Raw genomic sequence first — 22,873 nt, forward strand, 5'->3', positions numbered from 1 at the left:
ATGAGTGCTATAAATGGTACAGTTTGCAGAATATCTCAAATATTACCCATGAAAATAAAAAATTTTACATCACCAAAAACAGATCTACATGGCATGTTTATAGAATTACGTTGTCTCTAAAACAGAGGGCTTCCCTGGTGGTAAAGAACCTGCTTGCCAATGCAGGAGATGCAAGAGATGCGGGTTTGATTCCTGGGTTAGGGAGATCCCCTGGAAGAGAGCAGGGCAAACCATTCCAGGGTTCTTGCCTGGAGAATCCCATGGACAGAGGAGCCTGGCAGGCTACAGACCACGGGGTCACAAAGAGTTGGACTCGGCTGAAGCAACTTATTGCACACGCACACCCCAAAACTGGAAGGAACCCAAATGTCCGACAAATGGTGGATAAACAACCACTAGTCAATCTGTAAAACTGAATGGCAGTCAGCAATGAAAAATAATAAACTCTTACTCTGTGTAAAAACATGACTGAATACCAAAGGCATTATGCTGAGTGACAGAAACATACAAATGGATAGTATTCAGCCTTGGAAAGAAAGGAAATCTTGTCACATGCTACAGAATGGATGCACCTTGAGGACATTATGCTGAGCAAACTATGCCAGTCACAATAACACAAGTATCATATGATTTCACTTACCAAAATATCTAGAGTAGTCAAATTCATAGTTACAGAAATAGTAGGATGGTAGTTACTGGGGACTGAGGGGAGGGAGACCCAGAGAGTAATTTAATGGGTACAGAGTTTCAATTTTTCAAGGTGAAGAAAGTTCTAGAGCTGTGTTGCCTAACAATGTGGATATATTTGAGCTTTGTGAATGTCTGTGCGTGTCTCTGTGTTATCACTGTTTTTTTTATTACCATTATACTTATAGTTAACGTCCATCACCAAGGTGGTGGTTTAGTCGCTAAGTTGTGTCTGACTCTTGCAGTCCTCAGGCTCCTCTGTCCATGGGATTTCCCAGGCAAGAGTACTTGAGTAGGTTGCCATTTCCGTCCCCCAAAGCATTACTGTTTACTTGGTTACTAAGTGATATGGAAATAAGATGACAAAGGCTAAAATAAATTTCTGAAACTTTAATTTCATTTTTGTTACATAAAAATTATATACATTTATATGCTGAGACTATACGATCCCAGTGTAAAGTGCAAATCAAAACTATACGGAATTAAATACAATAATATATAAAGCCAACAACAATATATATATGAGATTTAATATCCTCTATGAAACCATGGCAAATTGAAATCTATGAAGCAGGAGAAATCTAAAAGTAGGTACATAGGAATAAATACAAAAGGTCAAGAAACCTTTTCATATATCTTGACTTAGGTTTTACCTAAATTAAACAAAAATATGTTTAATATCTAAATTAAACAAAAATATGCCACATGGTGGCATCACCATCTTTCATCAAACTGAAAACTGTAAACATTTCCCAAGACAGATTCTTATTAAGGCTTTGTGAGTATCTGCCTCCATGGCCTGGAGGTGAATGAGGAAAGATCTAGTGCTTTTTCAGGAAAAAAAAAAAAAAGGATATGAATATGTTTTCAGTTCTACACTTCAAAGTGTGCAAATACATGTGAATTACATCCTGATACTTGCTCTCATTATAAAATAATGCCAGTGTGGTACATGCACCTCAGCTTTAGCCCTCCAGAGAGGCAAGGGGCCTGGGAGTTGGTGGGGTGGGGTGGGGGGGGGCAGGGGGAAAGAGGCAGGTAGGTGGGAAAGGTGGTGGTTATTAATACACCAACTTGGTTTTTCCAAGATACTCAAAGTGCATGCATTGTCTAGCATGAATTTTAAACTCTGTAATCTGAATCCTCAAGGAAACCCAGATTTCACATTCTGAGTCCATTTTTCAAGTTCCTTTCCTATCACCACCCCGGGTTTGTGACGAACAATCGGCCCTGCTGGTCATTTTGGAGAATCTAGGGGGTTTCAAGGTTTGGCTCTAACTGTCAGAGCTGTGGTCTCCGCTGAGTAGGCTTGGGTCCCCCTGGCTCAAATCAAGCTTCTTCTGACGCCGAAGAGGTGGACTGGCCTCAGAGCTCGGCCCTTCTACTCCATCCTTGGTTGGCCGCAGGGTAGCCTGCGCTGGGGCCGGAGAGAGCCAGCCCTCAGCAGGGAAGGCACAGGCCGCCTGGTTGGCCATGGTGTATATGGTCTGCGCCGCGGCCCACAGAGGCCCCCGGAGCTGGGCCAGCTGCTGCCAGCACTGTGGGGAATATCCCGGCTGCTTGTGCATGTGGACTATGCTCTGATAAATGGCCTCGGACATATAGCGCAGGGAGGTCACGAGGCTTTTTCGTAGTGGAGGCAACTGGTCTTCGGGGGACCTGGATCTGGGCCGCCGACTGCGCCCAGGGCGCCTCGGGTGGGGTCTTCTGGAGCGAGGAGCCCGGGTCTTTTCGCTGGAGCTGCTGCGGCCAGACTCAAGCACCTTCCGTTTCTTGTTTTCCAAAGTCACACTGGGTTCATCTGGAGGGGCCCCTACGGACAAAGCATGCGGGTGAGAGACCTGCCACATCAATTCCCAAGGACCCCCCATCCCAGGGATCTCACCACGCGCCTTCAGGTACACCCCACCTCTCCTGCGCCACACCCTCAGCTCTAGAACGAGATGATGCTACACCCATCTTGGGCGCTCAAATGCTCCAGGGATCCCAGAGTTTCTAAATGCCTTCAGCCATTGGACAACCCCCTTTGTGCCCACGCACTGGACAGGTCACCTGCTTTCTCTTCACACACCTCGAGACCCAAAAGCAAGATCCTACCTGTTCCATCGCAGGTGCGGTTCCTGGAATCCATCTTCCGCTTTCTGGAACTCTCAGAACTGGAACCGCGTTCTGAATCTGTGGATCAGGTGAGAGTTTTGAGTGACTGCTTGCAACCCGTGCCTTGGCAACCTAGCTGATCCCCGACACACAAGAAGCCAAGATCGCAACAAAAGCTGGTTTGCCCGCTACGCATCCTAGAGTTCAGGATGGGCAAGGCCTGGCGGCCAAAGCTCACCTAGTTCCCTGCTCAGCGAGACTGGGGTACCCCCTGTCCTGTCCCTCTTCTCCAGAAAAATGAAGTCTTACCTGAAGGAGCAGTGTGTCTGTTTCTGTCTTGGGTCTCGTTTTCCTTCGAATTATCTTTCTCATCCATCTCGGGCTCTGATCCTGGAAAAAAGGGGGAATTAAATGACTGCCCACCTTGGGGGACACTGAAGTGTTTAGTCCATCCCTCGCCCGTATTTTGGGGCAAATCTCTCAATTGAGGCCCTGCAGACGCATCCTATATGAACTGGAGCAATACGGTTCTTGGGGATCATCGCCACAGTACTCAGCCCTCACAGGACTGGGGTTCGGCTCCTATCACCAATCTCCAAATAGAATACCCACAAATTAGATGTCCCTGATTCCATTCCTCCTTTCCACCCCAGACCAACAGCTCAGGTTCCTATCTGGCCTCTGGACGTGGCTGTCTAAGTGGAAAGAGAAGGTCTTGCCTTTTTCTTCGGATCGTTTCTCCTCCCCATCTGAGCCCCTTTCTTCCACGGAGTTCTGTTGGAGTTGGGAAGAGACTATTTCGCCTTTCCCTTCAGAGAGTTTCTCCTCCACATCAGAGCTCTTTTCTTCAAAGGAGTCTTGTTGAGATGGGGTCTGGTCAGTGGGTTGTTCCATGGAAGGGCTGTTGGGGTGCCGGTCTTCTGTGCCGGATTCCATCTGGAGCTCCAAAAGACGTACCTGCTCTCAGAGAGGTTCGGAGTGAGACGTGTCCACTGGAGGGATGAACCGGCCTTTTATTAGAACCTCAGGGGGCGTGGCTTGTTCCTATTGGTTGATTGGATTATGCCGTCTTCTCGTGAGATTAGGAGTCTTATTTGTGGTTGTACTGTCAGACACGACTGAAGCAACTTAGCAGCAGCAGCGGCAGCCATTTCCTACTCCCTGGAATCTTCCCGACCCAGGGATCGAACCCTCGGCTCTTAGGTCTCCAGCATTGGCAGTCAGGTTCTGTACCACTAGTGCCACCAGGGAAGCTGTGGTTTAAAATATAGAAATTGGCAAAACCTAATTGTAGCATGTTGTTTCAGATGTATACATTTGAGAAAAAAGTGGAACGTATAAAGTAATGGTAAACACCTATAAAACCTTCCATCCAATCAGGGGGACGGGATCGGTGATTAGGTTAGGATGATGGGATTATCTGGAGGGCATAGCCAGCGGGTCCTGAGACAGTATAAAGCCCAGCAGAAGAAGGATTTCTAGTCTGCAGTTGCTTCTCCAGTCATCTTGGTGAACATTCTGTCTCCAGTGGTTTTGTGCAGTGTCCACGTATTTGATCGGCTCAGGACAGGGGGCAAGGACACGGCTTAGTTCTGATTTCTCCTTGAGAACTCAAAGAATCCCTCAGAGAAATTGCTGAGTGGGACAAATCTATTGAGGACCAATTTGAGTGTTGAGATGAGGATTAGTTAATTGTTAAATAGCATTTCTTGGCATCGTGCCTGATTCACAAAATACTTCTAAAATGTCAATTTTTAGATGAAAGTCAAACTTTTAAAATAATGGTTACTCGGAGACTGATTTATGTATGTGTGGGGTGAGGTGTTGGATTATCAGTTATGGAGCCCTGTTGTCTTTGAGCAAGGGCTTTTAAAAACTGTGAGTTATTAACTTCTCTTTATCCTGGTGTACTCAGGAAAATTAGTTTGCAGCTGATTTAAATTCAGGACCCTGAATATTTTTAATGCATGAGGTTTTTTTTTTTTTTTTCCTAAATAGGGTCTATTTTTATAGCAGTTTTTAGCTCACAGCAAAAATGAGCAGAAAGCTCAAATATTTCCATGTACCCCCTCCCCAACTCATGCAGATCCTCTCCCACTGGCAGCATAGGCTTAAGTATTTTAAACATAGTATATAATTGCAAAGTTGTATGGTCATATGTCTATCTTTCTAAGATCATATGGAATGCCAAAGACCAAATTATATATCTTCATTTCTACACACTGGATATAATTTGGAGTGTGACAGAATGGTTAACAACCACTAGAACATTCCATCCAATCAGGGGAGGTGGGCAGGGCTCTGTTACCATGTGATTAGATTAGGATGATGGTTACCTGAGGGTGTGGCCAGGAGGTCCAGTGGTTAAGACTCTGCACTTCCATGGGAGAAAGCCAAAAAATAAAAATATAAAATACTGAGTTACTCATATATTTTTATCCCAGTGTGTTTAGCAGAACATATTTGGAGCTGGTTGAAATTTAGGACCCTGACCATAAACCTGTAAGAGCTATGTGGAAACCAGAGTTACATTTTCTTTTTAGAAATTTTATTTTATATTTTTATTTTTTGGCCTCCTCCCATGGAAGTGCAGTGTTTTAACCACTGGACTGCTAGGAAGTCCCAGAGATGAGTTATTCTAACTTAATTTGTGTTTGGGAAGTGCTTCCTCAATACTTGAAATTGGTCATTGAAAATATGAAGAGGAAAACACACTTTATTCTAGACCATCAAATATGCCAGTCCCATGATCAGATATACCATGTGCTGACCCTTTCTTTCCTGTCCCTGGCAGAACTGTCTTTTCTTTTTCTTAATATAATCCATTATGGTAAATTTTATTTACTTCTTATGACAGCTTGTGGAATAGGATATTTTCCCACTGCAATCTATTTGTATTTCCATTAGATCCTATTAATTTTTTAGTCAACCCATTCCATCTTTTCAAGGAAGTTCCCTGAGTGAGGGGCTTCCCAGGAGATTCAAGGGTAAAGAATACACCTGCAATGCAGGAGACATGGGTTTGATCCCTGAGTTGGGAAGATCCCCTGAAGGAGGAATTGGCAACCCACTCCAGTATTCGCCCCTGGAGAAACCCATGGACAGAGGAGCCTCACTGGCTACAGTCCATGGGTCAGAAGAGTCCTCGAGCACTGAGGGACTAATGCTTTCACTATATCGTTTAAATAGTAGTTATACATGTATCTTTCTAAAGTCTTAGGGAATGGCAAAAACCAAATTAGAGTATTTTTTCAGGTTTATACTTCGAAATAAAGTGGGAGTGTAAAAGAATGGTGAAAACACAATACAACATTCTATCCAATCAGGTTAGGTTGGCGGGGCTTTGTCACGTGATTAGGTAAAGGAGATGGGGATATTGGGAGGGCGTGGCCAAGGTGGGGGTTCCTAAGACCTAGGCCAGCAGAAGGCATTCTGGTAAGTGGTCTCTTCCCTCTTCATCCAGGTAACTGCTCTGTCTCCAGCGGTTTTGCCCAGTGTCCACATATCTGAGTGGCTCTGGACAGACAGCAAAAGCACGATTGAATTCTTTTCTCTTTAGGGGCCTCAGTTTGTCCTCAGCAAACCAGGAGATTGGGAAAACTCTGCAGCGGTCCATTTTCAGGCATTGAGGTAAGGATTAGTTAATTCTTTGCTAGAATTTCTAGCACAGTGCTGATTCACAAAATACTTCCGAAGTGTTAATTTTTACATGAAGGTTATGTCTTGTATACAGTACAATGTTTCATTTATATAAATTTATATGTATTCTTTTTTCATATTCCTTTCCATTATGATTTGTAATAGGATATTGAATATAGTTTCCTGTACCATACAGTAGGACCTTGTTGTTTATCCATTTTATATATAATAGTTTGCATCTGCTAACCCCACTCTCTCACTTCATCCCTCCCTCACCCCTCGTCACCCTTGGCAACCACAATCTGTTCTCTGTGTCTGTGAGTCTGTTTCATAGATAAGTTCACTCATGTCGTATTTTAGATTCCACATATAAGTGAAATCATAAGATCTTTGTCTTTCTGACTTACTTCACTTGTATAGTACCTCTAGGTCCATCCATATTGCTACAAATGGCATTATTTCATTCTTTTTTATGCCTGAGTAATACTCATATTTGGAGAAGGCAATGGCACCCCACTCCAGTACTCTTGCCTGGAAAATCCTACAGACGGAGGAGCCTGGTAGGCTGCAGTCCATGGGGTCGCTAGGAGTCGGACACGACTGAGCAACTTCACTTTCACTTTTCCCTTTCATGCACTGGAAAAGGAAATGGCAACCCACTCCAGTGTTCTTGTCTGGATAATCCCAGGGACGGGGGAGCCTGGTGGGCTGCCGTCTCTGGGGTCGCACAGAGTCGGACACCACTGAAGCGACTTAGCAGCAGCAGCAGCAGTACTCATATTTACCACATCTTCTGTATCCATTCATCTGTGGATGAGCATTTAGGTTGTTTCCATGTCTTGGCTATTGTAAATAGTATCACCTTATTTTTCATTAATTGGTACTCTGTTCCTAGTAGAAGAATATGTACATATACTTTGAATAAAAAGTAGCAGGTGAGATGGTAGGCAGAGAAGAGGGATGGGACTTGACTGTCCTGTACGTGGGAGGTTCTAAGAATGTCTAAAATTCAATGGCCTTAAATTCAATGTCTAAAATAAAATTTCATTTTCTTTACTCCACAGAGAAAGAGAATCTCTGGGGTAAAACCCCAGCGATGGACCCCAGCAAACTTTCCATGGAACAGGGTAAAGCATTCTTACAGGAGATCGGGATCCCACAAAGAGATGTAAGTACTTGAGGTTTTAGGTCGGGCAAGTAAGATGTTGAGGAATAAGGTGGACTTCCGCTCTGCTTTCAGTGCTAAGGTAGGCTTTCCTATGCACAGGGGTGAAATTCAATGATGAACAACGTGGGTGCACATAGGAAAGGGTGCTTGGAGATTGAGTTCAATCATATGACCAATAATTCAATCAATCGAACTCAATCAAAAATCGAGTTTCGATCTAATGGAGACAAAAGAGAACCAACATGCTACGGCTCTGGCTCTTCAGTTCTCACTTGGGGATTCCCAGTATTCCCTTAACACCCCACGTTCACCCCCTGTTGCCTGCTCCTTGAAGATAACGAGAAAACTCATCATGGGGTTGGAGGAAAGAACGTTTACACTCAGACTAGCGTTACATTAAAGACCTTAGGAAACTGGGAGTCTCTTTCATCTTCTGTAATCCCAAGGCTTCTTCCTGGGTGCAAAACTCAGATTGTATGTTGGTTCTCTTTTGTCTCCATCAGCTCGACTTGATGACAGAGAAATGGGTGGTTGATGCTTCTGTGGAGGTTCTGCTACGGTTCCCTCTGTTGCCAGGAGAGGACCCAGCTGCCCGCTGTGTCCCCGATAAGAAATGTCAGCCTCCAGTGCACAAGCCTCACGGAGCTCCACAGAGACCTGGAGTCCAAGAGGAGAGGTAGGTCAGACGTCAGACAGTGATGTGGGTAGGGCCTGGAGGGATTCCCAAGGGCACAGATGTAGCTGTAGATTTCTGCTTGCATAGATTAAAAACCAGTTTTGTTTTTTTTTTTCTGGAGTATAGTTGCTTTACAATAGGTCAGTTTCTGCTGTACAGCAAAGTGAATCAGGCACATGTATACATATATCCCCTCTTCCTTGGGTTTCCTTCCCATTTAGGTCCCCACAGAGCTTTGAGTAGAGTCTCTGATGTTATACAGTAGGTTCTCATTAGTTATCTATTTTATACATAGTATCAATAGTGTATATGTGTCAATCCCGATTCCTCCCTCCAAGAGACTTTAAAACAATGATTTATCTAGTTATTGACTATACTGGGTCTTTGATGCTGCACAGACTTTTCCGTAGGTGTAGTGAGCATTGTGTGTGGGGGGTACTCTTTCTAGTTGCGGTGTGTGGGCTTCTCTATGGCAGAGCACAGGCTCTAGGCACTCCGGCTTCAACAGTTGCAGCTCTCGGGCTCTAGGCACAATAGTTGTTTAGGCACAATAGCTTTAGTTTAGGCACAAGGGCTTTAGGCACAATAGTTGTGGCACACAGGCTTTGCTTCTCCACAGCATGTGGGATCGTCCAGGACCAGAGATTGAACCCGTGTCTCCTGCCTTGGCAGGTGAATTTTTCACCACTGAGCTACCAGGAAGACCCTCCCCACAACCATAGACTTTTGACTTGTGTGTCCCTCAACACAGCACAGCCTCAGCCTGGTGTGAGTTTGCACATATATGTGAGCTTGTACAAGGACCCTCAGACTGCTTGTTCATCTGCAGCTTTGTGCAAAAGCCTCTATTAAACGTTGACCTATGGGGTTGGGGTCATGTCTGAAATTTCACAGGTGTTCATTAATTTACATGTCACATCTTTGCAATGCTTTGTCAGAAGAACTGGCAGGTTTTCTCAGTAAGAAGTTGTTATGTGAAAATTGTGAGTTTTCTGAAAGTATGTGGGGAAAAATTCTGTACTTGTTGGCTGCCTCCGTTTTAGCTTTAATAAATATTGGTAGATGCTTAAATGTTGGAGGGAGTACCTGGCTAAAAATCCAAAATTCAGGCCCAAGTTTATGTTGAAATTCTCAGGGAGAAACATTAGAAGAAGCCCTGATCATAGCCAAGTCATCAAAACCAGGCATTCAAGGTTGCAAATCTAATTTCCCTGTTTGTAAATAAGAGGATTCATCTCAGGCAATGTCCCACTCTGGAACTAAGTAATGACGGAAAAAGATGACACATTTCACAGAATGGGACATGAGTTCATGAGTAGACCAACTCACAGAGGGTGTGCCTTAGTGATCACTGAGCCCCTCATTCATTCAGAAGTGGGGGTATGATGGGCTTCTGTCTTTATGTTCATTGTTATTCAGTCACTCAGTCGTGTCCAACTCTTTGCGACCCCATGGACTGCAGCAGGCTAGGCTTCCCTGTCCTTTACCAGCTCCCAGAGTGTGCTCAAACTCATGTCCATTGAGTCGATGATGCCATCAACCATCTCATCCTCTGTCATCCCCTTTTCCTCCTTCCCTCAGTCTTTTTCAGCATCAGTGTCTTTTCCATCAGGGTCTCTGTGTTTACCTTTATTTTTTTTTTCTTGTGACTAGAAAATCCAATAGTCAACTCCCAGGGAAGAATGCCCAGAAGCCCCAGGAGGTGAGGCAGATAAAAAGTCACTACATTCACCAACTGCCCCAGAGACCCACTATGGCTCAGAATGTGAAGAAGCTACTGAGGGGACATGTGGAGCAGAGGACTACTTTCTCAGGCAAGAATAACAAGGTAGGTGGAAGCTTGGATGTTTCAAGAACCACGGTGTCTGCATGCATCCCAGAAAGTGGATTTTACTGTGGAAATGTTTGCAGGATCTTAGTTCTCCAAGTAAGCAATGAACCCCTGCTTGGGGCAATGAACGTGCTGAGTCCTAACCACTGGACAACCAAAGAACTCAGAAACATCTGTGTCTTATGACTCAGATGTTCTTACTTATCCAAGGCTGGCTTGGTTTGTAGTATCCTCACCAGGACAATTGACCCATCAGCTCCTCTGAGGAGAAACTTTATTCAGTGTTCAGTGTCATGTCAAGCTGGGTGTTTTTCCAATGCACAAACCTGGTTCATTTTTATTACCTTTAGACACTAGATTCTTTTCTCCTTGATCTCTCTCTCTAAAATGCTCTGTGGGCAGCACCATCAGTTCAGTTCAGTTCAGTTCAGTTCAGTTACTCAGTCGTGTCTCACTCTTTGCGACCCCATGGACTGCAGCACACCAGGCCTCCCTGTCTATCACCAACTCCCGGAGTTTACTCAAACTCATGACAATTGAGTCGGTGATGCCATCCAACCATATCATCCTCTGTCGTCCCCTTCTCCTCCCACCTTCAATCTTTCCCAGCATCAGGGTCTTTTCCAATGAGTCAAGTTTTTCTCATCAAGTAGCCAAAGTATTGGAGTTTTGGCTTCAGCATCAGTCCTTCCAATGAAAAATCAGGACTGATTTCCTTTAGGATGGACTCGTTGGATCTCCTTGCATCGTAGGATCTCAAATTTCCTGGCAGCTCTGGTCCATGTCTTCTATCCCAAATCAATATGCAACTTCAAAAATCTGTCCTTATGCAGCTGATCCTGAAACAATGCAAGAGTTAGGAGCAGCAAACCTTAGTCAGTGGAAAATCCAACTATGACTTTAGAGCCAGCCCTGTAGTCCATTATACTTGCAAGTGGTTTCCCATCTGAGCATTCAACCAACTTTGGATGTGGTCATCCTACAGTACGTATGTATGAAAAATATCTGAGTGTAAATGGATCTGCCCCGTTCAACCCATGTCTCGAAGAGTCAACTGTATTAACCTTTGAAATTTGCCTGTGGGAACTTCTCTGGCAGTCCAGTGGTTAAGACTCCATGCTTCCAATGCGGGGGGCATGGGTTTGATCCCTGGTCAGGGAACGAAGATCCCACATGCTGTATGGTATGGCTTCAAAAAAGTTGAAAAAAACTATAAAATAAATTAATCTTTGAAAAAAGATTGCCTGTGATACCTGTTAACTTCATACTCCTCCCCCACCCCCAGGTGAAGTGCAGAAACTGTGGTGCTTTTGGACACCTGGCCACCAGCAAGTGGTGCCCCGTGAAGTCCTGGGCTGGGGCCGTTGCTCCACAGCCTTTGGGCTCCAAGAAGAAGGAGAATCTGGAACCGAGGAGACCCCAGGACATCCAGACTCCAACGTTCTTTAATGAGGCTGTCAGAGAGCAGGAACCAGAACCAAGGTGAGGAATTGTGGAATTCAGAATGATTTTGGTGGGGTGGGGAACACCCTCAGAGCTTATTCTAGTCCTGAGAATCATGATGGGGGAAGGGCCAGCAGCTCTCTTGAAAGGATGGAGAGAACCACCTGAGAGTGTTCAAGGATGAGACCTCAGGAGGGGAAGAGGCACTTCCGGGAGAGGAAGCTGCCTCTGAAATGGTGGAAGGACTTGCCTTTGCAAAAGTCTCAGAACCTTGGCCACCTGCCTCACCCCAAACAGGGGCTAGGACCAGGCTCCAGGGCTGCTCTTGGCTCCTGGTCAGTGGTGAAGACAGAAAGGTAGGGGCATCCAGACACTTACATGAACTGTTCTGCAGGCAAGAGGTGCCGCAGAGAAATGCTGTTCCCCAGACCCACCCTGTGAGTTGCCAAGGGAAGAGGCAGAGACAGGAGCCTGAGGATTTGCGTGCCTTCATGAGGGTGAGTCTTGCCCAAGCCCCCCTGCTCTGTCCCTCCCTTCCATCCCCCTTGTGCTTCTATGTGATATAGTACTCTTGCTTGGAAAATCCCTGGACGGAGGAGCCTGGTAGGCAACAGTCCACAGGGTCGCCAAGAATTGGACACGACTGAGCCACTTCACTTCATGCCTCTCATGTGTGCAAGGTCATGTTAAACCCAGGCTGGCCGCTAGGTGTCCTGTTTTTTGTTTTCACTTTCTATATTTTTCAGGTTCCATTTTTTTTTTTTTTCACACTATGGGTTGGGGAATCCAAAATTCTGGTCCCACTATTTTAATTTTTTATGCAAGTAAGCCAGCAAAAGCTAGTGAAGGCATTTCAGCATTTTTATTGTGCAGTGGCTCAGTCGTGTCTGATTCTTTGCCACCCCATGGACTGTAGCATGCCAGGCTTCCCTGTCCTTCACCATCTCCTGAAGTTTGCTCACATTCAGGTCCATTGAGTTGGTAATTCTATCCAACCATCTCATCTTCTGTTGCTCCTTCTCCTCCTGCTCTTAATCTTTCCTTGCATCAGGGTCTTTCCCAATGAGTTGGCTCTTCACCTTAGGTGGCCAACATATTGGAGCTTCAGCTTCAGGATCAGTCCTTCCAATGAATATTCAGGAATGATTTTAGCATACAAAGTGTTTTATCAGATGCCTTCTCTGACTTCAAGTCCAGATGAGGCATCTTTTAACTTGCAATTACTCCCAATTGTCCTCAAAAAGATAGTTGCTATTGACATTCTTCACATTGCATAGGAAAATGTTTCTACCATTGACCTTAACAATAGACAATATAGGGAAGTTTTCATGGCCATAACTGATGGGCAAAAGCCTCAGATGGTATAGTAATTTTTCCCCTTGACCATCTCTGAGGTGGATTTCTCTGCAAATGTGTAATGACCATTTATTTGCATGTCTTTTCTGTGAAATTTAATTTTGTATGTGTTGTCTGTGTCTAATTGGGTTGTTCCTCTTCCTGTTGTAGAAAAAAACTCCTAGCATATATTTATTTTCTGTCTATTGTATTTCATTTTATTTTATTATATGTATATTACATATATATAATTATATTGTATTAGTCTGCCAGCTAATACAACATTTGTCCCAAATTGCTTATGATGTTCCTCTTTTCTATTACTATATTGTTGAAACAATCAGTGCCAGTGCCGTACTGCATTCAGTTAGATAATTCTGACTCCCGAGGTATCTAATGAGGTTCCTTCTCCCACAGCAACCCACCCGGCCGATGCCTGTCCAAACGTCCAAGAGGAGACCTGTCCTAGGCCCTGTCCTCATGGGTCAGCCACTGGCCCAGATCCCCAAGAAGAGATGACTCTGCCCTTGAACTGAGTGCTTGTGGACACAAGACACGCGGTGGACGCTAATGCCTCACCCAGCTGTGCAGACCTTCTGCCTGGAGGCCCCTCTCATGGCCGAGTCGACAGCCAGTGGGCCTGATGGTATCCCGTGGGATATTCCACTCCACCCGGCTTGCCCTGGGTTGTGTCTGTGACCTCTGGGCACAAAGCTAATGTCCTGATGTGGGCTCAAAGCCCAGCCCCCAACGTGCTGTACAACAGTGTGCCCAGAACTCAGTGCAGCTTCCAGGCATGACTTGAGAGGGCTTCCTAGATCCCTGTGCAGACTTGCCAGAATCTCTCACCAAAAGGCAAGACTTGGCCTATCTTACAGCTTCCAGCCCCATTCTCAGCACCTGCTCTGGGGCTGCCAGGCTCTCCCATGTCCCCTCAGTACACCTGGACTTGGATCCTGACAAGCACCCACGTGACCAGGAAGACACCAGCCGTGACGCCCAACTTTTTCCTGGCTGTACTCTGAGGCATGTGAGATCTTAGTTCCCTAACTGGGAACGAACCCTCACCCCCTGCATTGGGAGAGTGGAGTCTTTACCACTGGACGCCCCCAGGAAAGCCCCTTTATGCCTGCAGGCTCCACCCAACTCAGTTTGGCCGAGCCCCGTCAAGATCTGCAGTGTCCCCAGTGGTGGGAAGGAGACAGGAGGATGGACTGAGTAGTAGCACTGAAACGTATTTTACCATGTATAAAATAGATAGCTAGTGGGAAGTTGGTGTAGAACACAGGGAGCTCAACCCAGTGCTCTGTCATACCCTAGAGGGGTGGGGTGGGGTGGGGAGGTGGGAGTGAGTTTCTAGAGGCAAGGTACATATGTAGACTTATGGCTGACTGTTGTGTGGCAGAAATCAACACAGCCTTGTAAAGGAATTATCCTCCAGTTAAAACTAAATTAAAAAAAAAAAAAAAGATCTGGAGTGTCTCTAATCCCCACCATGAGTGTTTCTGGTCAGCCAGACAGAATTGTCTGTATAAGATGGGGTGAGGGCTGGCCAAGCTCCAATCTCAGGTGCTTCCTCCTCTCAAGAAGTCTACACTCGTTGGTCAGAACCCTCACAGCAGCGAGGAATCTGAGGGACAGGTGTGTCCTCGTCTCTTTCTCCCCTGAGTGACTGTGTGACCCTCCCCCTCGCTCCCATGGAGGGAGGCTCATCTTCAAGTCTTGCTAGATTGGGATGAGACTGAGTGGCGGAGAGTTGGGAAGATGTGGGCATCCCTGAGTCTGGTGAATCTGCACTTGCCTGTGCAGATTCTGGAACTCCAGACATGACTGGGGACCGGGGGACAAACACTGCCTTGACGTTTTGTAAATTTCTGTTGTATTTAAAATGGAGCTTGCGAAATTATCATAGGTAGTCCTTTGTAAGTTAGCTATGTAAGAAGTGGAATACAAAGAAACTGTTATAATGTCAGTAAAAGCTATGAAATTCATCCGTGTGGATGAGTAAATGACTAAAATATGGGTAACTGGGCAAAAGGCCTGTTTATGATTTTGGAAAATGTCTGAAGAATTTCAGTGTAAGTTCTCTTCACTTGGTTAAGGGCAATTATTTTCTTAACTTTTTGCAGTTTGTTATCAAAAACCATTATAATGTTATTTTTTGATGGATTTCTTTAAGTATTAATAAAATGCTCTGAAATAGAATGTATATTGTAGGTGTTTTCATTTTTGTTTGTCACCTCAAGTTAATTTTCTTTATTTTTCTTCATCAAATTCTCTTGAGTAAAGAGGATCTTGGTACCTGCAGTGAAGTCCAGAGACTGTATCTTGTAAGAAATACAAATCCTTAGCCACAAGCCAGTATTCTCAAACTAATATCTTGAGTCTTATTAACAATTCTAGGTGTTTCATATGTAGCTTGATAAGCGCAAAAATAAACTGGACCTGACTTTGCACATCAGAATCACATGGTGAGCTTTAAAAATTGTCATGACTGGTTCCTGCTCCCAGGGATATTTCCTTACTGGGTTTGGCATGGTGTGAGACGATTGGGGTTCCCCAGGTGGTGCAGGGGTAAAGAATCTGCCTGCCAGTGCAGGAGACACCTGAGATGTGGGTTCAGCCCTTGGTTTGGAAAGATGCTCTGGAGTAGGAAACGGCAAGCCACTCCAGGATTCTCGCCTGGAAAATCCCATGGACAGAAGAGCCTGGCAGGCTATAGTCCATGGGGTCTCAAAGAGTAGACACGACTGAGCGCACACACACATACACACATGAAAATATTGAAAATATGAATATTGGTCTCTTCCCCCTCGCTTCCTGGCACCAAGCTTGTAGTTCAGTTCAATCACTCAGTTGTGTCCGACTCTTTCTGACCCCATGGACTGCAGCACGCCACGCCTCCTTGTTCATCACCAACTCCTGGAGTTTACTCAAACTCATGTCTATCGAGCCCACGATGCCATCCAACCATCTCATCCTCAGAGCTTGTAAGACCCATGTAAATTCCTAAGTGATAAGAATACTGGTGAAATGGAACAGGACCCTCTGGTTCTTCCCCCTGTGTCCTCTGATTGCCTTTTGTCTGTGGGAAAAATGTTAGCCAAAGGATAAGTTTAATCAGAGAAGTGCGAAAATGCAGAAACAAAGGAAAACAGTCCAACAAGACTAAATACTAACAATTTGGTTATTAAGCAAAGTCAAGGACCTTTAGTTCCTTTTCAAGTACATGATAACAAGACCGTAGCCATGACAACAGCTGACTCAATTCTGAGACTGGACCTCAAATGGAAACAAACTGATCTTCTGACTGATGATTGCTGCTGCTGCATCACTTCAGTCGTGTCTGACTCTGTGCGACCCCATGGACAGCAGCCCTTCAGGCTCCACTGTCCACAGGATTTTCCAGGCAAGAATATTGGAGTAGGTTGCCATTTCCTTCTCCCGACTGAAGATTAGCTGTACCTAAAACAATCAAGACAACACTGGTCAGAAGGCTGAGCTCCGAAGAATTGATGCTTTTGAACTGTGGTGTTGGAGAAGACTCTTGAGAGTCCCTTGGACTGCAAGGAGATCCAACCAGTCCATTCTGAAGGAGATCAGACCTGGGATTTCTTTGGAAGGAATGATGCTAAAGCTGAAATTCCAGTACTTTGGCCACCTGATGCGAAGAGTTGACTCATTGGAAAAGACTCTGATGCTGGGAGGGATTAGGGGCAGGAGGAGAAGGGGACGACAGAGGATGAGATGGCTGGATGGCATCACTGACTCGATGGACGTGAGTCTCAGTGAACTCTGGGAGTTGGTGATGGACAGGGAGGCCTGGCGTGCTGCAATTCATGGGGTTGCAGAGTCGGACACAACTGAGCGACTGATCTGATCTGATGTGAAAACAATCAAGACAACACTGGTCAGACCATCAAAGACCAATTTCAAGATGACTGTCAGCGCTGACTGTTGTTTGTGCATGTAGCCTCCTCCCTCCATCTATAAAAGCTATGGGGGTGAAGAGTTAGCCTTTGGACAGGAGTCCATTCTTGGATGACCCCTGGTTGCCGGCATTCAAAATAAAGCAAATTTTCCTTTCCACCAACCTGGCCTGTGTATTGGCTTTTGAGCAGGTGAGCAGCCAGACCCCATTCTCACTTACACTAGGAGCATATTTTGTTCTATTGAGGTGACTCGAGTTGGGCTCTTGGATGGAGGCTGATCACTGGAAAGATCAAGCTATGATTTTGTTGTTGTTGTTCAGTCGCTAAGTCGTGTCTGACTCTTTTCAACCCCATAGACTGCAGCACATAGGCTTTCCTATCCTTCACTATTTCCTGTAGTTTGCTCAAATTCATGTCCACAGAGTCGGTGATGCTATCTAATCATCTCATCCTCTGCCACCCCCTTCTCCTTTTGCCTTCAATCTTTCCCAGCATCAGAGTCTTTTCCAATGGGTCAGCTCTTCGCATCAGGTGGACAAAGTGTTGGAGCTTCAGCATCAGTCCTTCCAGTGAATATTCAGGGTTGATTTCTGTGATTAGAAGCTTGGAATTTGCATCCTGCCCTTCATCTTCCAGAGAGGGTGGAAGGGTCTAGGAATGGAATTAATTACTGATCATGCCTACATGAGTAAGCCTTCATAAAATCGAAGTTCTGGGAATATTCGGTGAATTTCCAGGTTGGCAGACATGTTCACACTGGGAGGGTGAAGCAGCCCAAATCCACGAGTGCCAAAGCTCCCACGACTGGGACCCTCTCAGACCTGTCCTTTGTGTCTATTCATCTGGCTGTTCATCAATAACCTTTACCATGATGCTGCTGCTGCTGCTAAGTCGCTTCAGTCGTGTCCAACTCTATGTGACCCTATGGACAGCAGCCCACCAGGCTCCTCTAGGCAAGAATACTGGAGTGGGTTGCCATTTCCTTCTCCAACCTTTACCATATCATTTCATAAATGTTAGACTCAATAAATATTTCTCTGAGTTCTATAATCTGTTATAGCAAAAATTATTTTGGCTGTGCCACATGGCTTATGGGATCTTAGTTTCCCAACCAAGGATCAAACCCATACGCCCTGCAGTGGAAGCATGGAGTCTTAACCACTAGACCACCAGGGAAGTCCTCATAAGCATAGTTTTAAATTGGCACACCCAGTAACCTAACCAAAGGCAACGGCACCCCACTCCAGTCCTCTTGCCTGGAAAATCCCATGGATGGAGGAGCCTGGTGGGCTGCAGTCCATGGGGTCGCTAGGAGTCGGACACGACTGAGCGACTTCACTTTCACTTTTCACTTTCATGCATTGGAGAAGGAAATGGCAACCCACTCCAGTGTTCTTGCCTGGAGAATCCTGGGGATGGGGGAGCCTGGTGGGCTGCCGTCTATGGGGTCGCACAGAGTCGGACACAACTGAAGTGACTTAGCAGCAGCAGCAGCAGCAGCAGGAACCTAACAAGTGCACTTTCATTAGACTTATCATCACAGTGTATTTTACTTAATTAGTGCTTACTTATCCTAGTTGTCTTACTCCTTTTAGGCTGCTATATCATAAACTGAACATTTACTTCTGACAGTTTTAAAAGATAATAAGTTCTAGATCAAGGCACCAGCAGATTCGATGTTGAGTGAGCGCCCCTATCCTGCTTCATCAGTTCAGTTCAGTTGCTCAGCTGTTTCCGACTCTTTGAGACCCCACGGACTGCAGCACACCAGGCTTTCCTGTCGATCACCAACTCCTGGAGACTGCCCAGACTCATATCCATTGAGTAGATGATGCCATCCAATCATCTCATCCTCTGTTGTCCCCTTCTCCTCCTGCCTTCAATCTTTCCCAGCATCAGGGTCATTTCCAATGAGTCAGTTCATCACATCAAGTGGCCAAGGTTTCAGCTTCAGCATCAGTCCTTCCAATGAATATTCAGGACTAATTTCCTTTAGGATAGACTCGTTGGATCTCCTTGCTGTCCAAGGGACTCTCAAGAGTCTTCTCCAACACCACAGTTCAAAAGCATCAATTCTTCAGTGCTCAGCTTTCATTATAGTCCAATTCTCACATCCATACAAGACTACTGGAAAAGCCATAGCCTTGACTAGATGGACCTTTGTTGGCAAAGTAATGTCTCTGCTTTTTAATATGCTATCTAGGTTGGTCATAGCTTTTCTTCCAAGGAGCAAGCGTCTTTTAATTTCATGGCTGCAGTCACCATCTGCTGTGATTTTGGAGCCCCCAAAATAAAGTCAGCCACTGTTTCCACTGTTTCCCTATCTATTTGCCATGAAGTGATAGGACTGGATGCCATAATCATAGTTTTCTGAATGTTGAGTTTTAAGCCAACTTTTTCACTCTCCTCTCACTTTCATCGAGAGGCTCGTTAGGTTTCTGCTAAAGAGGTTCTTTGCTTTCTGCCATAAGAGTGGTGTCATCTGCATATCTGAGGTTATTGATATTTCTCCTGGGAATCTTGATTCCAGTTTGTGCTTCATCCAGATGCTTAGGAAGCATAACTTCAAGGAAAGCTAGTGGAGGTAATGGAATTCCAGTTAAGCTATTTCAAATCCAGCTTGTGCTTCATCCAGCCTGGCATTTCAAATGATGTACTGGTTCCAAATTGGGAAAGGAGTACATCAAGGCTGTATATTGTCACCTTGCTTATTTAACTTATATGCAGAGTACATCATAAGAAACGCTGGGCTGGATGAAGCACAAACTGGAGTCAAGAATGCTGGGAGAAATGTCAATAATCTCAGATATGCAGATGACACCATCCTTATTGCAGAAAGCAAAGAAGGACTAAAGAGCCTCTTGATGAAAGTGAAAGAGGAGAGTGAAAAAGTTGGCTTAAAGCTCAACATTCAGAAAACAAAGATCATGGCATCTGGTCCTATTGCTTCATAGCAAATAGATGGGGAAACAATAGGAACAGTGAGAGACTTCATTTTTTGGGCTCCAAAATCACTGCAGATTGTGACTGCAGCCGTGAAATTAAAAGATACTTGCTCCTTGGAAGAAAAGCTATGACCAACCTAGATAGCATATTAAGAAGCAGAGACACTACTTTGCCAACAAAGGTCCATCTAGTCAAGGCTATGGTTTTTCCAGTAGTCTCGTATGGATGTGAGAGTTGGACTATAAAGAAAGCTGAGCACCGAAGAATTGATGCTTTTGAACTATGGTGTTGGAAAAGACTCTTGAGAGTCCCTCGGACAACAAGGAGATCCAACCAGTCCATCCTAAAGGAAATCAGTTCTAAATATTCATTGATGCTGAAGCTGAAACTCCAGTACCTTGGTCACTTGATGTGATGAACTGACTCATTGGAAAAGACCCTGATGCTGGGAAAGATTGAGGGCAGGAGGAGAAGGGGACAACAGAGGATGAGATGGTTGGATGGCATCACCGACTCAATTGTCATGAGTTTGAGTAAGCTCTGGGAGTTGGTGATTGACAGGGAAGCCTGACATGCTGCACTCCACGGGGTCGCAAAGAGTCAGACACGACTGAGCAACTGAACTGAACTGACTTTGAATCGAAGTTAACTAAGAAGGGTAATAGTATATAGCCTTGATGTACTCCTTTCCCAATTTGGAACCAGTCTGTTGTTCCATGTCAGTTCTAACTGTTGCTTTGTAGGAAATGTAGAAGAGATTAAGAGCTTCCCTGATAGCTCAGTTGATAAAGAATCTACCTGCAATGTGGGAGACCTGGGTTCAATCCCTGGGTTGGAAAGATCCCCTGGAAAAGGGAAAGCCTACCCACTCCAGTATTCTGGCCTGGAGAATTCCATATAGTCCATGGGGTCTCAAAGAGTTGAGACTGAGTGAGTGAAGTCGCTCAGTCATGTCTGACTCTTTGTGACCCTATGAACTGTAATCTACCAGGCTCCTCTGTCCATGGGATTTTCCAGGCAAGAGTACTGGAGTTGGTTGCCATTTCCTTCTCCAGGGGATCTTCCCGACCCAGGGATCGAATCCAGGTCTCCCGCATTGTAGGCAGACACTTTACCGTCTGAGCCACAGAGGAAGTCCAAAGAGTTGAACACAACTGAAATTGTATTACATTAAAAGAGATTAAAAAGGAATTACATTGTAGGAAATGTAGAAGAGATTAAAAAGGTCAGTGGTTGACTTGGGTTACAAAGAAGGGGCTATGAATATCTTGAGTCTAGAGAACTTTCAGGATCATGAAATTGTGTTAAACTGTCATGATGGACACAGGTTATTATACATTTGCCCAGATCCATAGAGTGAAAATCCCTAAAGAGAAGCATAAGGGTAAACTAGGAAAGAAAAGAAAGTGAAGTTGCTCAATTGTGTCCACCTCTTTGCGACCCCATGGACTGTAGCCCACCAGGCTCCTCTGTCCATGGGATTTTCCAGAGAAGAATACTGGACTGGGTTGCCATTTACTTCTCCAGAGGATCTTCCCAACCCAGGGATCGAACCTGGGTCTCCCACATTGTAGGCAGATGCTTTATCTGAGCCACCAGGGAAGTCCATAGGGACTTTATCTATTTAATGTCCATTTAGATTCATCAGTGGTAACAAATGTGTCTTCTGGTGGGGAGAGATATGTAGGAAGATTATCCACATGTGGGAACAAGAGGTATATGGGAAATCCCTGTACCTTATTCTCAATTTTGCTGTGAAACTAAATCATCTAAAAAATTGGTATCAGTGCATGCACACTGAATATTTTTTAGAATATATAACATTAAAAAAATGGACATGCTTCTATCTTTAATTTTTCCTTAATCATTATACTTTAAAGGTGTGAGAAAATAGAGCTTTCTAAATGGACCAGACAACAAACTGTAGCAGATGGTTCACAAATCCTAGAAAAACATACACAGGAAGTAGAGCAACAATGTTCTCAAGTCTTATTTTACAGATAAGGTCACTTATTACTGAACAAGGATCATTATTTCCTTGCTTGGTCATCAGAAAGCATTTAGAGAATCATTTTCAAAGGCATTTGTCTCTTTCTCACACACTGTTAACCCAACATCCTCTGCTGCCCTTGTTTTATGTTCAAAGAAAGCTGTGATATAAACCCCTTCAGACTCCTGGTCTCTGAAGTTGGAGGCCTCCCACCTGCAGACAGGTGGTCACAATGCAAATTATTTTGTGAAAACCTGTGTCCCCAGGCTGCAGAGGGGAATGAAAGAAATGAAGAACTCAAGATATCCTTGAGAAGAATTCTGATCTTCCTAGGTGGCGCAATGGTAAATAATTTGCCTGGTGAGGAAGGAGATGTGAGAGAGATGGGTTTGATCCCTGGGTCGGGAAGATCCCCTGGCTTAGGAATTGACAACCCACTCCTGTTGCAGCCATGAAATTAAAAGACGTTTACTCCTTGGAAGGAAAGCTATGACAACATAGACAGCATATTAAAAAGCAGAGACATTACTTTGTCAACAAAGGTCCGTCTAGTCAAGGCTATGGTTTTTCCAGTAGTTATGTATGGATGTGAGAGTTGGACTACAAAGAAAGCTGAGCGCCAAAGAATTGATGCTTTTGAACTGTGGTGTTGGAGAAGATTCTTGAGAGTCCCTTGGACTGCACGAAAATCCAACCAGTGCATGCTAAAGGAGATCAGTCCTGGGTGTTCACTGGAAGGACTGATGTTGAAGCTGAAACTCCAATACTTTGGCCACCTAATGCAAAGAGCTGCCTCATTTGAAAAGACCCTGATGCTAGGAAAGATTGAGGGCAGGAGGAGAAGGGGACGACAGAGTATGAGATGGTTGGATGGCATCACCAACTCAATGAACATGGGTTTGGGTGAACTCAGGGATTTGGTGATGGACAGGGAGGCCTGGCGTGCTGTGGTTCATGGGGTCGCAAAGAGTTGGACACGACTGAGCCACTGAACTGAACTGAACTTGTATTCTTGTGTGAAAAGTTCCATGGACAGAGAAGCCTGGAGTGCTACAGTCCATGGGGTTGCAAAGAGTTGGACACAACTGAGATACTGAGTGTGCACAGTTCAGTTCAGTGGCTCAGTCAT

At 44.9% G+C, this 22,873-nt stretch overlaps 2 protein-coding genes across 2 annotated transcripts; one reads left to right on the forward strand and one right to left on the reverse strand.

Moving 5' to 3' along the window:
• Positions 1-1,211: 1,211 nt before the first annotated feature.
• Positions 1,212-3,789, reverse strand: LOC133229720 (protein FRG2-like-2). The gene is made up of 4 exons (XM_061386446.1): positions 3,504-3,789; positions 3,094-3,174; positions 2,785-2,862; positions 1,212-2,500 (listed from the first exon to the last, which is right to left on the reverse strand). The coding sequence occupies exons 1-4, from the start codon at positions 3,718-3,720 to the stop codon at positions 1,962-1,964; spliced, it is 915 nt and encodes a 304-aa protein (XP_061242430.1). The 5' UTR covers positions 3,721-3,789; the 3' UTR covers positions 1,212-1,961.
• Positions 3,790-5,781: 1,992 nt separating this feature from the next.
• On the forward strand, positions 5,782-14,182 carry LOC133229723 (protein FAM90A27P-like). Its single transcript, XM_061386447.1, has 7 exons — positions 5,782-6,414; positions 7,488-7,591; positions 8,095-8,267; positions 9,921-10,095; positions 11,384-11,580; positions 11,936-12,038; positions 13,294-14,182. Exons 2-7 carry the CDS (start codon positions 7,520-7,522, stop codon positions 13,393-13,395), a joined length of 822 nt encoding a protein of 273 aa, XP_061242431.1. The 5' UTR covers positions 5,782-6,414; positions 7,488-7,519; the 3' UTR covers positions 13,396-14,182.
• The last annotated feature ends 8,691 nt before the right edge of the window (positions 14,183-22,873 follow it).

This window comes from Bos javanicus, chromosome 18 (genome assembly GCF_032452875.1).
Source record: "Bos javanicus breed banteng chromosome 18, ARS-OSU_banteng_1.0, whole genome shotgun sequence".
NCBI classification, from domain to species: Eukaryota; Metazoa; Chordata; class Mammalia; order Artiodactyla; family Bovidae; genus Bos; species Bos javanicus.

Bases quoted from the DNA above. Each gene is read 5' to 3' on its own strand.
- LOC133229720 (XM_061386446.1), bottom strand. From the start codon at position 3,720: ATGGAATCCGGCACAGAAGACCGGCACCCCAACAGCCCTTCCATGGAA. The intron at 3,175-3,503 runs GCAAGACCTTCT...CCTTTTTTCCAG, and splicing joins GAAACGATCCGAAGAAAAAG to GATCAGAGCCCGAGATGGAT. The intron at 2,863-3,093 runs GTAAGACTTCAT...CCTGATCCACAG, and splicing joins CAGACACACTGCTCCTTCAG to ATTCAGAACGCGGTTCCAGT.
- LOC133229723 (XM_061386447.1), top strand. From the start codon at position 7,520: ATGGACCCCAGCAAACTTTCCATGGAACAGGGTAAAGCATTCTTACAG. The intron at 8,268-9,920 runs GTAGGTCAGACG...TCTTGTGACTAG, and splicing joins CCTGGAGTCCAAGAGGAGAG to AAAATCCAATAGTCAACTCC. The intron at 11,581-11,935 runs GTGAGGAATTGT...ACTGTTCTGCAG, and splicing joins GAGCAGGAACCAGAACCAAG to GCAAGAGGTGCCGCAGAGAA.